The following is a 16,669-nucleotide window of genomic DNA, read 5'->3' on the forward strand; positions in this document are numbered from 1 at the left end:
GTGAAATGAAGACGCTTTTCTCCTTCTGATCTTTCATCCTCAAAGCTCTCAATTTAGGAGTCTTCTGTGAATATAGATGTATTACTGAGATAGATGACAGTTGGTGCTCATAATGTTCTATGGAGGGAGGAGCTGGGGCCGACAGGCGTTCTGCTGCAAGTTCTCCTGAGATGACAGTTACACTTCTCCATAGAACTCTATCAGCACCAACTGTCACATCAAGGGAACTTCGAGTAGACTGTCTGTTGGCCTCTAGCTCCTCCCCCTCCATAGAACTTTGTGAGCACCAACTGTCATCTCCTATCTCAGCAATGTTATAAATACCCGTGAATTGAGAGTGAAAGACCACTATTGATGTATGGAATAAAAATGAACACGACAGTTACTCTTTAAGCCATGTTCTCACTTGCCAAAATGTTCCTGTAATTCAGCTGCGTTTTTTTCTGCACATCTGCAGAACTATTGTAGGTGAGGTCTGGGGTGGGTTGTAGTGTAGGGGCACATAGTTTTGAGATCTCCAGGCCAGGTGCGGCACAGGACACACGGTCCTGGGTGACGTCACAGCCCTGACACAGGCCCGTCACTGTGTGTCATCAGGACCGAGCGCCGGCTCTGGCCCCGCCCCCTTCCTGTGCCGCCCATTCTCCTTCCCTTCTGGGCGGGACCGTGACGTCACCACACCCCGTGACGTCACAAAAGGAACTAGCAGCGCCTCGCTGAGCTGTACAGCCGGGAGACCGGAGAGTGAGGGACCCCCGGACGGTGTACCCCGCCGCGCACACCCGCAGGAGGAAGGGGCTCAGCGCTGAGGGCCCGTCTGCCCGTACTGCAGCTAGAGCCGGGCGGCCGCACACTCCAGGCCGGGGATTACAGTAAGGCCTCTTTTTCCTAAACACACAGAGAGAAGCCGCCCAGGGGCCCCACAGCGGCAGAGTGAGACCTAGGAGACGAGGGGGCCCCTGAGTGCAGCCTGAGAGCCCCGGAGGGGGGAAGACCGTGGCTGCTGGGCCCAAGAGCTGACACTCGCTGGAGACAAAGGGGCGCTGTGACTCTATACTCCCCTCCCCCACACAAGGCTGGGCCTAAGAACTGACACTTGGTAGAGACAAAGGGGCCATCTAACCCCTCCCCCACACGAGGCTGTGCCCAAGAGCTGGCACTCACTGGAGACAAAGGGGCCCTATAACCCTTCCCCACACAAGTCTGGGCTCAAGAGCTGACACTCAGCATAGACAAAGGGGCCCTCTAACACCTCCCACACCAGGCTGTGCCCAAGAGCTGGCACTCACCGGAGACAAAGGGGCCCTATAACCCTTCCCCACACAAGGCTGTGCCCAAGAGCTGACACTCACCGGAGACAAAGGGGTGCTGTGACTCTATACACCCCTCCCTCCACACAAGTGTGGACCCAGGAGCTGACACTCATTGCAGATAAAGGACTTCTATCAGAGTGGGCCCAGGAGCGGACGTTCGTTCCGGACTGTGCTCACAAAGCGGATATCCTCCCACTTTCGGAGTGTCGCTGCGGACACGGTAACGCCATCTCGTGCCTCCTCCTTCAGGACGTTTGTCTCCAAAGCTGACGCTCGCTGAGTGCGAGGGGGCCGCTACGTTGCGCAGGACTACTCGGTGATCTGCCCGTTCTCTCCGCCATGGCGCAGCAGCAGATGACGAGCTCGCAGAAGGCGCTGATGCTGGAGCTGAAGTCGCTGCAGGAAGAGCCGGTGGAAGGTTTCCGCATCACCCTGGTGGACGAAAGCGACCTGTACAACTGGGAGGTGGCCATCTTTGGGCCTCCCAATACCCTCTATGAAGGGGGGTACTTTAAGGTGAGTGTGGCCCGGTGCTGCTCCGTGTACCATGTGTCTGTGTGAGACTGGGAATAATGTTATTGCTGTAATGTACAATTCTGGCCATTTGCTTGCATTCAAAACCTTTGGGGAAATTCTTGCCTTAGGCCTGTTTCACACTTCCGTTTTTTCAAATCTGTCAAAATCCGTTGGTTTCCGTTAAAAAACGGATCCGCCATTTTTTTGCAGGATCCGTTTTTTGTCCAATAGCGGTTACCGCGGATCCGTCAAAAAACGGATCCGTTTTTTTAAAAATGGATCCATTTGCATCCGTTTCCGTCAAAAAACGGAAACGGATCCGTTTGGCGGACACAAAAACGGAAGTGTGAAACAGGCCTTAGCCAGGTGGAGTCCGTGTACCCATAAGGACGGGGCAGAGGTCACCTGGCCGAAGATGCGACACCGTAGCGTAATGCAGGTGAATGGGGCCGCAGCACAGAACGTGTAGCCCCGGCCTACTGCAATCAGTACTGGACGTCTGTGTCGTAGCCAAGACTCAGATGTCCTGTACTGATACGTAGGCAGGACGCACGGCTGCATGCCGTGGCACAGGAAAGGTTGGGGTCCACCACATGCCGCCAAGGCTGTAAAGAAATCCCCCAATAACTGTGCAAATGTCCAATGTGGCAAATCAACTTTTCTGTCTGTTCATCGCAGTTTGTAATATTCTGTGCAAAATCCCCAGTGTCCGACGGTCAGATATAGTCTAAGCCCTAAGGGATCATCAGTCTACAGCTGTTGTACTACTACAACTCCCAGCATTCCCTGACGGGCACAGTCTGCCAAGGCATGATGGAAGTTGTTGTCCCTGCTGACTTCAGGTAGCCATGACATAGCAATAATGCATTTCTATTTTACTGTATGGTAGATTTGTCACCTGTTCCGCCAACCCTCAACAAATCGTGTTTTTGTAAATCAGTGCATTACCACCGGTGACCAACAGTATGCTGGGACTTGTGGTTCCACAACAGCTGCAGATTCCCTCTGTAGCCTCTAGGAGGCAGTGGGCTCAATCCAATCATCCTCTTGTAGAAAACAACCCAAAAAGTGCTGGCAGCACTAGATCAGAAATAGACATCAATGCTTTTGGTTGGCAGGAGGCAATGCTGTTGGGGTAATTGAGGTTGTTGTGTCATGTCTGTACAATTCACTACTCCATGATAGAAATGCTCAGGCTGCTCTATGGATGTGCGGTGGCTATTGTGCTGGAGACACTTCTTAGTTTTGCCCAACTACTGGTTATCTGTTGTAATCTTATTGGCTATACACATGGCATCACTTTGAGAGCTCGCTCACACGGGCCCGAGAGAATCCCAGCACAGGTGCAACGAAGACGGAGAACTTGATCTCTCCATTGTCTCTATGCGAGTCATTCAGACTGCACTCGGATAGCATCAGAGTGCAGTCCATTGTTTCACTCACAGCCATAGACTTGAATGTGTGAGTGCGCTCTGATCATCAGATGCAATCGCATCATGTTGCGATTTGGCATGAGAAAATAATTGCAGATCAGCATTGCGCCAAGTGCTCTCTGACAAAACAACATATAGGACTCGGCCGTGTTATACTGCAGCATGAGCGAGCCGATCAGGTGGATGTAATTTGAGGTCAGTATTCCATGAGCTAACCGTGGGGCTCCTAACCTGATTTAAAATAAACTCCCATGCTGCAGTGTAAAGTAAGGTGGTGTTATAGTATTAATCCTTCATCAGGTTACAGTTTATTAGATCTATTGTTTCTGAACAGCCGTAGACAAGTCTGGCTTGTGAGGGCTGATGAGAAGCCCAGGATATGATGTAATGTTAAAGTTCTTGAAAAGAGCAAGTGTATTTGTTCTTGATGAAACCAGAATGAAAATCTCCATACTAGATAGATCTATCTATCCTCATGCTTCATTCCCCCCTGACCTGTACTTTGTACATCCAGACCCCGTGTAATATGGTGAGGACCGAGGTGGTGCGCGCCGTGCTGTAGGGAGAACATGCTGTGCATGTAGGAACAGGCTTCAGAGTCCTGCACGCAGCAGATGTTATGTCCTGGGGCTCGCTCCTCCTGATGTATGGGGCTCCTCAGATCATCGCCCCGTCTGCACGGCTCTACCAAGAAATACAACCCTCCAGTGAAAGCTGTGGGTGCTGTGTGCAAAGCAGTCTGGTCTGTACTATGTATATTCCAATTATGCCATCATAGGGGGCATCACTGCACCCATATAGACCCCCCCCCCTTTCCACTTTACAATTAGCTGATTGTTCTGGGGAAAGTGGAAGTAAATGGGGAAATTATTTGGCCCCTCTGTGTCAGCTGCACGAAATCTCACTTGTCTGGGTAAACATCATTTTCACGGGATTTCGCAAATCACCTCTTTAAAGGGTCATTCCCATTTTATAAAGTGTATGGGATTTGCTCTATGTAGGGTAGCAATATCTGGGACCCCACTAATGCCCATTCATTTTCTCTCCTCTGCACAGCACTTCCCGGGCATCCTGCCGGCGCAGGGGACCACAGCGTGGACCTGTTCATGTGAATAGGGATCTACTGCTGAGTAGGGGGAAAAAAACAAAAAAACTTTCAAATGGGGGAGCAGCTCTAATCTGGTGACGCAGCGCCTTCATTTTCAGGCTGGATCCCTGCACTGATAACGAAGAGACGGCCTATCCCAGCAGGCACTAGGATGGGGAATGTATCAGTGGTGTGTGACTCTGCAGGCTGGCCTCCGCCATAGTGTGGTATCGGTTACCATCCACCACAGTCCTTGTACAGGGCCGGCTGTGCCCAGATACCGGCCTCAGTCTGTAATCTTAATCTGCAGTGTGGCTGTGTGACAAGGCTCCTATCTGAGCTGCCAGCGCTGTCACTAAGAGGTGAGACTTGCTTTTCCTTTTTAAACCAGCTTCTGTACTGAAACCATTCTAGAAGATTAGAGGGAAACTACCTTTTTTTTTTTTTTCTTTTCTTTTCTTCTGTGAAAACGGCCTGCAGTGAAAAGTATGGAGGACTTCATTAAGGACCATATTTACAATGATGTAAATCTTGACTACCTCTTACTAAACTTCACTTTTTTCTTTTCAGAGGTAATGATAAAGTTCAAATTTAGGCCCTCTTTATCATAGTCATGGCTCAGAATAAAAGCCACCGTTCTTTACACTTCTGGCTGTACTGGGAAAACAGTTTATATGAATTTAAAAAGTTCAGGTCATCTTAAGACTTCCACAATTTCCCTAGGTTCATGCACAACCTCTAGAAAGAGGACCCCCAAGCCACCCCTCCCCCCAACTAACAAGGCACTGTGGGCGACTGACCATTGTGGAGTGAGAGGGGTCTCTTCTGGTTAAAATGTGATGTTAGCTATGCATTACGTTCTGTGAATAAAAGGGGTCAGACAGAAGGAATATTATGTACCTACTACCTGTGGGCCCCCCCCAGCTCTGGCATCCATGTTTACTGGCTGTGTGATATAGCAGAGCTGATGGCGTCTATTAAACAGCGATTTGACGTGTGAGTCAGCGACAGGCAATGTGTTATGACGCTAGACTTGCGTGTCTATCTGGAATGGCCGGTTTTCTGTAAATCTCTGATCCCACACATCTCAACATGCAGGAGTATGTAGTGCTGTCTATTAAAGGCCCCAGATAAGAAGGGAAAAAAAAGCCCCTCCCCTCCCATTCAGATGTCCAGGGAAGGTTGGAGACTTTTTCTTCTAGAAGTTGTGACAACTAATTCTGTGTGGTTGATACTGACCAAAGCATGTGAAATGGCCCGGATGGGAGGTCTCTGATCCTGGCCATTGCTTCTGATGGCACAAGTGCACTACATCCCACATATACAGAAAGCCGGGTGGTGATCGCCATTGACGCAGTCGCTGGGTCTGAGTAGGATGTCACCCAGCGCTTATACACTATGTAAATATTCCGCTTTGTGTGAGGAAAGCTGGGTGACGTGAATGTGATTTTGGGGTCTTATCAAGCTTTCCAAGAAAACTTTATTTTAAGGGACGTGTTCTTCTCGATTTGTGGAGGGGTAATTGTAGATAAGAGACCAGATGAGTGGTCTCTGTGGCAGAGGTCCGAGCTCTCCACAGTGCCATAGCCCTGCACTCATCGTCCATGTATGGTATGTGGCTCCTCAGGTTCAGTCATTAGGCTACCCCCTGTGTAATATCGTCTCCAGGACAGCTGACACTGTAACCCTGGTGCCCTGCTGATAACCGCTTATCTGTGTTGCTTGTTTGGTCACCCTGTTTACCTTCTGCTCCACATACCCTGGCAGTGGTTCTTGGTGTGTCACCTGATGACCGCTCATTCTCCGAAATGAGGGCAGACGTGTTGACACAACAAGTGGACTTGTGTCTTTTGGTTAAGAGACACTTCAGCTTTATGTAGTTCTTATCTATTGGGGGGGGGGGGAATCTATTTGTTTCTGAACTTTGCAGCAATATTTTGATGTCGTAATACGCCAATCTGAAAACTTTGCCAGATTCTTTTTTTTTTTTTTTTTTTACCTAGATATTTGCTACTCACCATTAGTTCCACAGCACTTTGCATATCCTTTTATTGGGGCTCACAATCTATATTCCCTATCAGTATATCTTTGAAGTGTGGGAGGAAACCCACGCAAACACGCGGAAATTACCGCGAGAATTCCGGAATTCCAGTCCGCGGGAAAATCGCATTTTAAATTCCCGTGATTTTCCCGCGGAAAAACTAGCATTTTGCAAGTGTAATTAGCTTGCAAAATGCTAGAGTTCTCCAAGCGATCTGTAGCATTGCTTGGAGAACTGATTGACAGGTTGGTCACACTCGACAAACATACTGTTTGACAAGTGTGACCAACTTTTTACTACTGAGGCCGCCTATGCAGCATCAGTAGTAAAAGATAAAATGTAAAAAAAAAAAAATGGTGTTATTCTTACCTTCCGACGTCCCGCGCATCCGTTCCCAGTAATCCTTTGCTAAAATGCCCGCGATGACGTCAGTTCTCGAGGGATCGCGACGTCTCGCGGTCATTCGCGATGACGTCGCGTGAATTACCGCGAGAACGGACGTCATCGCGGGCATTTTCGCAAAGGACTACTGGGAACGAGAGCGTGAAGAGAAGCGGGAAGGCTGCGCGGGACGCCGGAAGGTGAGAATAACAATATTTTTTATTTTTAAATTCTATTTTTTACAGGGATATGGTGCCCGGAGGACAGTCTCCTCTCCTCCGGACCGTGGGTACCATCCGCAAATGTTCTGCTTACTTTCCGCATGGTGTGCACAGCCACATGCGGGAAGTAAGCAGAACAATGCATTCCTATGGGTGCGGGATCGCCGCGATTCCGCAAATTAATGAGCATGCTGCGGTTTTTACCGCGAAGCGATTCCGCCGCGGTAAAAACCGCAGCATTAGCACAGCATTGCGGAATCCCATAGGAATGCATGGGATGCTTGTTTTTCGCGGCAAAATCGCGCGGTTAAAACCGCTGCGGAAACGCGAAAAAAACGCCACGTGTGAACTCAGCCTAAAGGCTGGAGCCAGTTAGCGGCCCCCTGACGGTAACACACGTAGGAGACAAGTATAAAGGTTTCCTCAGTTTTTACTCTGGGTGGAAGAGATTTGGGTATTTACAGGGGCTGTCCACTATTAGAGTCCGATGGGACCCCAGCGCGCCCCTGTGCCTCAACATTTCGGAGAACAGGTTGTCCGGGTAATGGACAAGCCCTTTTAAGAAGGTGTTACCCAAATAGTTCTCACTGGTGCATAGTTGAAGGTTTTTGTCTTTAAAAAAAAAAAAAAAAATTGAGAGATTACTTAGAGTGACGTTGTGATGAGGCGGGTGGGTCACTAAATCCTCTTTCGGCAAGTTTCGCTCCCCGGGAATGCTGATTATAGGAGGGGCAGCTCGTTTCAGTTCCTGGTAAATTAGGCCTTATTTACCAGCACAAGCCTTGTTGTCTGTGGCAACCAATCACAGGGCAGCTTTCATTTTCCCAGTACATATTAAAAAGTAAAAGCAGTGGTATGATTGGTCGCTATGGACAATCAGGGTTGGTTTGTGTGTGTTTGTTTGTTTTTTTTTTTTTTTTTTTTTTTTTTTTTTTTTTTTTTTTTTTTTTTGTTTTTTTTCGACTGTTTTGATAAATCGCTTGGGAAAACTTATTTTGTACAGGTTTTCCCGCATGTCATCCACTTTCCTGCCACTGTAATAAGGAGAAGGTGGAGAAACTTGATGGCACTGATCAAACTCCTCTTCACTTTTTCTCACTGATGTGTGAACGAGGCCTAACACTGTGTCCAGCTCCAGCCGCAATAGTCAACAGCAGGCTGTCCCCAAGCTCCGTCATACAAGCAACTACTCCTAGCTGAACCCAACCGTTTCCACAACCATCTGATGTGTATAAAGACCGGGGCTGTGGAGTCAGGATACAATGGACTGACTCCTAAAATATATAGTACAGAACTAAAAAAAAAAAAAAAAAATAGGGTGAACATTTATTTTGTATGAACTTATGAATTATTTATCATTTTATGTATGTGGATCTAAGACTGCTTTAATTTTGGGGTAAATAGTTTAATTTCACACACAGTATTTACAGTATGTAACAGATCATGTTACTGCATTGTATACTCCATGTATGTGAGAGCAAAACACAGATTTCACTGAGGACAACTCTCGGGGCTGAAAATGCGTTGTGTACTAGATCTCTGCATACCAAGCTCGATCTGCTGATGTCCTCACCAGGACTGTGGAGTCTGTAAGCTAAACCTCTGACTCTGACTTCCGACCCCACAGCGCTGGTCACTACTGAGCATGTGCATAACATGCAGCTCAGATTCATCTCCACAGCGCTGGTCACTACTGAGCATGTGCATAACGTGCAGCACAGATTCATCTCCACTCCGACCCCACAGCACTGGTCACTACTGAGCATGTGCATAAAGTGCAGCACAGATTCATCTCCACTCCGACCCCACAGCACTGGTCACTACTGAGCATGTACATAAAGTGCAGCACAGATTCATCTCATCTATGACCCCACAGCACTGGTCACTACTGAGCATGTACATAAAGTGCAGCACAGATTCATCTCATCTATGACCCCACAGCACTGGTCACTACTGAGCATGTGCATAACGTGCAGCACAGATTCATCTCCACTCTGACCCCACAGCACTGGTCACTACTGAGCATGTACATAAAGTGCAGCACAGATTCATCTCACCTATGACCCCACAGCACTGGTCACTACTGAGCATGTACATAAAGTGCAGCACAGATTCATCTCCACTCAGACTCCACAGCGCTCGTCACTACTGAGCATGTACATAAAGTGCAGCACAGATTCATCTCATCTATGACCCCACAGCACTGGTCACTACTGAGCATGTACATAAAGTGCAGCACAGATTCATCTCATCTATGACCCCACAGCACTGGTCACTACTGATCATGTACATAAAGTGCAGCACAGATTCATCTCAACTTAAAAAAAAAAACTGAGTCCAAAAAGATACTGGGTTGCAAACATAGATTTAAAAACCAAAAAATGTATTTACACATAATACATACAGTGGTATAAATAAAAAAGGCAACCATGTAAATGGTAATAGAACAACAGTAGCAAATAAATCTAATTCTAAGACTATTCAATAGGCGTCTTGCCCTGAGTATGTGAATAATCCTAGATCCAGTGAATGGCTAGCACATATAGTAGTAGGACTATACATAATTATCCAAGAGAATATCTGTATTGTGTGTTAAATCAATAGGCCACATACACACTACAAAGAGTAGTAAGAATTAATACATGCTAATTGTCTCTACAGCCAATAAGCGGACACATCGCCATAAATGTACGGTAAATATGCACAGTGTTTGTATTAATATGCAATTCCAACAGTATTTAGTAATAGACTTGTATATTACCTGTAGTCATGGTGCATGCAAGAGTGGGGGTATTGAGCAGCCTCGACGCGCGTTTTTAGGTGGTGAAACGTGCGTCGAGGCTGCTCAATACCCCCACTCTTGCATGCACCGTGACTACAGGTAATTAAAGTCTAATGCTAAATACTGTTGGAATTGCATATTAACTATGCTAACGCATAATGTGTATATATTTATGGCAACGTTGTGTATCTCTTTTTGCACTCAATAGGTTCTTTCTGAGGGGATTATATCTTAATATATACTTGCCTTGTAATGTCTTCATATCCTGTTATGTCCAGATGTGTCCGGATCCCAGAATTCCAAGCGGCGGAAGTTCACTGACCGCCATATTAGGACACAGAAGTGACAGGTGTCCTAATATGGAAACTGCTGGTGGTACCAGCCACACTCACTGTATACGCAGAGCACAACACAGACACACACTCTGTGATTTATTCACTGACCGCCACCATCTTTGTACAGGAGGAGCACATGCGCAGTTTTAATGTGATGGCGGCTGTCTGACTTACTGCGCCTGCCTGAGTTCCGCACAGTAAATCATTCGGCTGATCCCAGCAGCACATGCGCGACGTGTCTACAGGCAGAGGAAGCCGGCCACATTAAAGGGGTTTTCTCATGAACGAAAGTTCATTTTAAAAATTGTCTGTGTGTGACCGTGTACGGAGCATACCACATCTCCTGGGCAGGGGAGGAAGCAAAAGACAATACTGACATTACAGCAGGAGATCACAGAGGATACATTTTGTGAGGTAAAATATTTCACTGACCGTTTTTAAGCAATATTTTACCTCACAAAATGTATCCTCTGCGATCTCCTGCTGTAATGTCAGTATTGTCTTTTGCTGCCTCCCCTGCCCAGGAGCTGTGGTATGTTCTGTACACGGTCAGACACAGGGGTGAGAGAGACAGAGGATAATAAAAGCCGCAGTACTTGGATCAGGAACAGACATTTAAAGAACAGTTCATAATTTTCCCAAATTATGAAAAAATTGACAGCACATCCTATATTGAGTTACTGTACCTAAGTTATTATATTTTGGGAGTCTGAGCCTGTCTCCATTTATACCCGTTGAACAGAGACCAGTCACAAGGGCTGAATTATGCATGAGGGCAGCACGGTGGCTCAGTGGTTAGCACTGTTGCTTTGCAGCACTGGGTTCAAATTCCACCAAAGACGACGTCTGCAAGGAGATTGTATGTTCTCCCCGTGTTTGCGTGGGTTTCCCCCGGGTTCTCCGGTTTCCTCCCACACTCCAAAGACATACTGATAGGGAATCTAGATTGTGATTTAATGAATATACGTTTAAAGAGTTTCCCCAATTCTGCCGTTCTCTTCCATCGTGCGCTGTCTCCCCATTAGAGATATTCATATTTGTTGCTTTTGGAGTGCACCATGTGAAGTTTCTGTACACAGTCCACCTGGTGTAGGCGGGGATATACAGAGCTCATCATTCCGGGATCTGATGGATCTGCAGCAGAGAAAACTGATATTATCCAAATTGCCCCAAGCAGTCCAGTAAGTGACACATCACTGGCGTTCTCTTGAATGAGGCAGCAACAACTTAGTAACAAGGGTGACTTGGCTTATTACCAGTGCAGCAGTACACAGCCAGCGAAGGCCTGTGCGGAATCCCTTTATTCAGATAATCGCTTTTTGTGTGTTTTAAGTGTTTTAGACCTATAGCACCGTCAGCCCGTGCCTCTGACCACTCGATGATGATGTGCCCGGGTGGCCTTGGCTCTGGCCTTGTAAAGTTGGTCTTGAGTCGCCATGTGCGGACAGAGCTGCAAGCAATAAATAGCCTGGCAAGGAGCCCATCGCTGGAGTAATCTGCCTGTTTCTACCTCGTCCATTCAATGACCCCAAGGTTAACCCTTTAGTTGTAGATCGGCTGCGTTCATGGGGCATGTTTATATGAATGGGTCAGTGTCTCTGATCTTTCAGTACCTGGATGCTGAATGTAATTGAGAGAGAGCCGCTGCATCAATTTTGTGCACGGAAAGTGTCTCTCGGTGCAGACATTGCTGGTGTATTGCTGGGGTCCTACTGCTGTGATTGGCCATTGACTATATGGCCAGTATATTAGATGATGTGTTCCTGTACAAATGCACTCTCAGTTGGGCGGAATGTACATGTGTATGAAGGTTCGACTGAGAATGTGAGACCTGTTCAGACCTACACCTAAATGTGCCGCAGTTGGAACCATAACCCATTCACAATAGGACTTCATTTTATACACAAGCACTTAACGACCTGTGATGTATATTGTCTCGGGTCGCATGCGTGTGAATAGAGTGGGCTCTTTGAGTTGCAATCGCTCCATACATGGTGGGTACTGACTGTTATACAATGTGCAGCGGTCTCAGCTAGCTCTGATTGCTGCTAGTTAACTATTTTAAATGCTTCTGTCAATCTGACAGCGGCACTGAAATGGAAGTGACATTCACTCTTTACGAGGCAGTAGGTGCTGATGGGTTATCATAGGAGCTTGGGGGCTTTCTAAAGTTCCCCAAACCAGTAATATTGGTACTCCGTGAAGGATACTGTAATATATACTAAATATTGCAATACTAGGGTTAGTTACAGAAGTTTCAGTCTCGCTCCCACTGTGTAGTTATAGCAAAGCTGTTATGTATCATCGCAAACACTTCCAGATGTCATCTCACAGCAGTCAGTGTGAAGGGAGAGTAAGAGCTGACAGCACTGTAATATAGGAGGTTTTGTAATGATGCGTGACTCGGCTACACAACACCCACCCAAAAAAGAGAAACAATGGCAGAAATGTTTTGTTTTTTATTCCTGTATGCAAAATTTTACTTTACATGATCTGCAATCCGTTCTTTGAACTCTGATATTCAGAGGTGATGCACAGAGTAACAGCACTCCTGTTATTTTACAAACACAAGTTCCTGATTCCTATTAGGACATTACCTGGCACTGCACATATCAGTGAGAATTAAAGGATTCTCTGGATCCTCCGTGTCTAACATTATAAATAATTCCACCTCACTGCTTCCATGTACTGATCAACCTTTGTTTCTTCTTTTTGCAGGCTCACCTAAAATTCCCCATAGACTATCCGTATTCTCCTCCAACTTTCCGTTTCTTAACAAAGATGTGGCATCCCAATATATACGAGGTAAGAAGACATGTACCGAATGTTATACAGCAAGAGTCAAAAGAAATCTGCAAATATTGCCGTTTTCGCACAGCCCACAGGCTTTTACTTCCTGTTAGCTTTGCCGTAGAGACTAGAACAAGCCAACAGAGCAGTGACATTCATTACATTTAGAAGCTAAGTTTGTTAAAGGGAGCGTGTTGTCAGAAAATCCAGCCATTGTTTATCGATCATGGAGAGGGGGGCAGAGATGACGTTTAGATTTTGTTTACAGATCGACCACTTCACTCTCCCTTCAGACTTAAAGGACACTTGACTTCCACTGGATGTCGGAGTTATTGAAGAAAGGGAGAGTGCAGTGGCCAGTGTGTTTTTAGAAGAGGGGATTGACTGATGTGATCAATCCCTGACGGGTCTCTACTGACTTTATTCTGTTTCTTAGAATGGCGATGTCTGCATCTCTATCCTTCACCCACCTGTAGATGACCCACAGAGTGGAGAACTGCCTTCAGAGAGGTGGAACCCCACCCAAAACGTCAGGTAAGTGTGATGGTGAAGTACGTGTAAAATTAGTAGGCTTTCATTGTAGTAGAGTCTCGGTCACACAGCTGTTGTGTGGCCACCTTTTTACTGTCTGCATATGACGACTGTCACCTGTATACCAAACCATCATCCCATCGTGTCTCCTTCCAGGACTATCTTGCTGAGTGTGATCTCACTGCTGAATGAACCAAACACTTTCTCCCCAGCCAATGTAGACGCTTCTGTAATGTTCAGGAAATGGAGGGACAGTAAAGGAAAAGACAAGGAGTATGCAGAAATCATAAGGTGAGTTATTTCTCTGCTTACAGTGAGGCTGCTGTCTGTAGAAGGCCTCTTTCACACTTCCGTTTTTTACAATCAGTCACAATCCGCCAGGTTTTGAAAAAAACGGATCCTCAATTTTCTTTTGAAGATCCGTTTTTTTCCCCATTGACTTGCATTAATGGCGGATTGCTGTCCGTTGCATCCGTTTTTTGTGAGGATCCGCCAAAAGTTGCTGTCCGTCACCATCCTCAAAGATTTCAAAACGGAGCTTGCAACGTTTTTTTTCTGTGGCGTCTCTCTCTCTCTCTCTCTCTCTCTCTCTCTCTCTCTCTCTCTCTCTCTCTCTCTCTCTCTCTCTCTCTCTCTCTCTCTCTCTCTCTCTCTCTCTCTCTCTCTCTCTCTCGTTCCTTTACATTTCCTCATTTTCAGGATCCGTCTGAAAACGGATCCTGTGCCATCCGTTCGCATCAGTTCAGAACGGATCCGCTTCTCTAACTTTTTGGCGGATTTGAACTGATGCTACAAAACTGAAGTGTGAAAGAGGCCTAAAGAGACTTCCCATCTCTCTACATTTTTATCAATATAGAGAATTATAGCAGTTAAATTCTTGTACATAAGGGCAATATTATAGTAATATTCTTGTACATAGGGGCAGTATTATAGCAGTTATATTCTTGTACATAGGAGGCAGTATTATAGTAGTTATATTCTTGTACATAAGGGGGCTGTAAGTATTTGAGATGGGTGTTGAATATAATTGATTTATTAGTTTTAAAACGTTTGTGTCAATCATCTATTCTCCTTCTACACAGGAAACAAGTGTCAGCGACTAAAGCAGAAGCAGAGAAAGACGGCGTGAAAGTTCCCACCACATTGGCAGAATATTGCATTAAAACCAAAGTGCCTTCTAGTGACAACAGTTCAGACTTGCTTTACGACGACTTGTATGATGACGACATAGACGATGAAGATGAGGAGGAGGAGGATGCCGACTGTTATGATGATGACGATTCTGGAAATGAAGAGTCTTGATGCTCTCACTCACGTGTGCTTGTTCTCTTTCCTTTCTCACGGCCTGGCCCTTAGACCCTCCTGCGCTCTTGTTCCTCGGCCTCTCCTGCTGCCCCTCCTCCCTTGCTGACTCAGGCCACAAATGGAGTAGTGTCGGTCTGGCAAGCGTCCTGCTGGGCCCGTGCTATAGGCTATAAAGAGACCAGTCTTCTGCCGTATAGCACAGGGGCACACTTGGATTTTTTTTTCGTTCTCCATTTCTATGGACCTATCGAGGCGAATACAAAGGGATGGAAAAAAAAAAAAAAATTAAACGGCACCGCACAGAATTTCTGACATTCTCCCTGCCGACCTGCAAGCGTCGGTGCTAATTCTTTACTTTTTAATTTCCTACAAATCACTTCTCTCTTTCCTGTTTATATACCTTTAAGCGATATTTGAAATAAGGAAAAGGCAAAAAAAAAAAATTAATATAAACCACAAAAAAAAGAAACAAACTGACAGTTTGACTTGTTTGGTTCACGTTTCAACCTGCGTGGATGATTTCAGCCAGAGCAATGTCCCTTTTCCGCTAATTTTCCTTGTCCAGAGGGCCTCTGGTTTTGTTTTTGGGTTAATTTGAGGTTTGTTTTTTTTAATATATTTTGTAGCTTTTTACCCTCCTCCCTTACAGACTGGAGTATTCACGTAAGGGTAACGCCAAGGTCTAGCTCCAATGATCATGTGTGTTCCATGTTATGTTTACCTCAGCCAGACCATCACCCCTCGCCCCACGATGCCTCGTCTCAACCTCATGAAAAAAAATCTGTGATAAGGCTGCATTTCCAACATGGCGTCTCTGCAGCGGCAGAGAGCGCTCACTACTACTAGTACTGCTGCTGTTTGTGCTGATGGCTTTTTGTGATGTTATTAAAGGTTTGAAAAATAAAATATATAGATATATATATACTGTATATATAAAGCTATAAAAGAAGCAGAGTATAGAGCAGAAGATGCATTTTTGGTTTGCGGCACAATTTTCAGCACCGTGTTGCTACATCCTTTAGGCTACCCAGGAGATGTCTGTGTGCAAGAGGTCATGGCTTTGCAAATGTTTTTATTTTGTTATTGACTTTTTAGAATTTGTTTTTTGCCTATATATTTTATTTTTTCTTTCCCCACCTCCCTCCCGTGTATCGCCGGCACTCATGTCATCTCAACAGTTGCGGGGCACTTGTGGTATGTTTGTATGTGGGTGTCTATCACTGTTAAGCAGAAGAGGACAAAATAATAAAGTTTAAAAAGCGGAAATACAAAAAAATGTGAAATGATCAAGAGACTGATGCTCTTTTTCAATCCTGCAGAACTCTGAGTGCAGATAATTGTGAGTTGTGATTGCACACCGGCCACTTCACTCTCCCTTTGAGGGTTTGGGTCAGTTCATGTAAAGAATATGCTGACCACTATGAACATTTGGTTTTCTTTTTATTGTGGAGCAAACAACAATTATTACAAAATAACTGAGTTACATGCACACGTTTTCACCCCCCCCCCTTCTAAAGTCAGTACTTCCTAGAGCCTCCTCTTTCTGGCAATTGTACTGCAAGTTGCTATAAATAAGGCCTTCTTCACACGTCAGTATTTGTATGCCAAGACCAGGAGTGTCTCCAAAACAGAGAACATGTGTCAGTCTTTCAGTTATAGGGTTTTTCTGTAAGTTCCACTCCTGGTTTTGGTATACAAACGCTTATGCAAAAATACTGACGTGTGAATGAGGCCTCAGGCTGCTTTTACACTTACCGTGTTTTTGCGGGTCGATTTTGCAGCCCCAATAGGTTTCTAGGGGGCAGCAAACTCGGCCTGCAAAGATTGCACCGTACCGCCGTGAGGGCTGTATTTGCGGCCGTGATATGGCGTACAGACATGGTCCCACCATCACTTCTGGTTTTGTGGAACGCTGTCTTTTTCCCATACTATTT

The 16,669-nt window shown here is 45.9% G+C and overlaps 1 protein-coding gene across 1 annotated transcript; it reads left to right on the forward strand.

Annotated features, from left to right (window-relative positions):
* The first annotated feature begins 678 nt into the window (after positions 1–678).
* Positions 679–16,021, forward strand: UBE2R2 (ubiquitin conjugating enzyme E2 R2). The gene is made up of 5 exons (XM_073589809.1): positions 679–1,829; positions 12,828–12,914; positions 13,336–13,433; positions 13,587–13,721; positions 14,513–16,021. The coding sequence occupies exons 1-5, from the start codon at positions 1,653–1,655 to the stop codon at positions 14,730–14,732; spliced, it is 717 nt and encodes a 238-aa protein (XP_073445910.1). The 5' UTR covers positions 679–1,652; the 3' UTR covers positions 14,733–16,021.
* Positions 16,022–16,669: the final 648 nt, after the last annotated feature.

The sequence above is a fragment of the Dendrobates tinctorius genome, unplaced genomic scaffold (genome assembly GCF_039654945.1).
Source record: "Dendrobates tinctorius isolate UK_male_01 unplaced genomic scaffold, ASM3965494v1 ptg000113l, whole genome shotgun sequence".
NCBI classification, from domain to species: Eukaryota; Metazoa; Chordata; class Amphibia; order Anura; family Dendrobatidae; genus Dendrobates; species Dendrobates tinctorius.

Coding starts and splice junctions, on each gene's coding strand:
- UBE2R2 (XM_073589809.1), top strand. CDS start 1,653: ATGGCGCAGCAGCAGATGACGAGCTCGCAGAAGGCGCTGATGCTGGAG. Junction 13,434..13,586: donor AACCCCACCCAAAACGTCAG/GTAAGTGTGATG, acceptor GTCTCCTTCCAG/GACTATCTTGCTGAGTGTGA. Junction 13,722..14,512: donor GAGTATGCAGAAATCATAAG/GTGAGTTATTTC, acceptor CCTTCTACACAG/GAAACAAGTGTCAGCGACTA.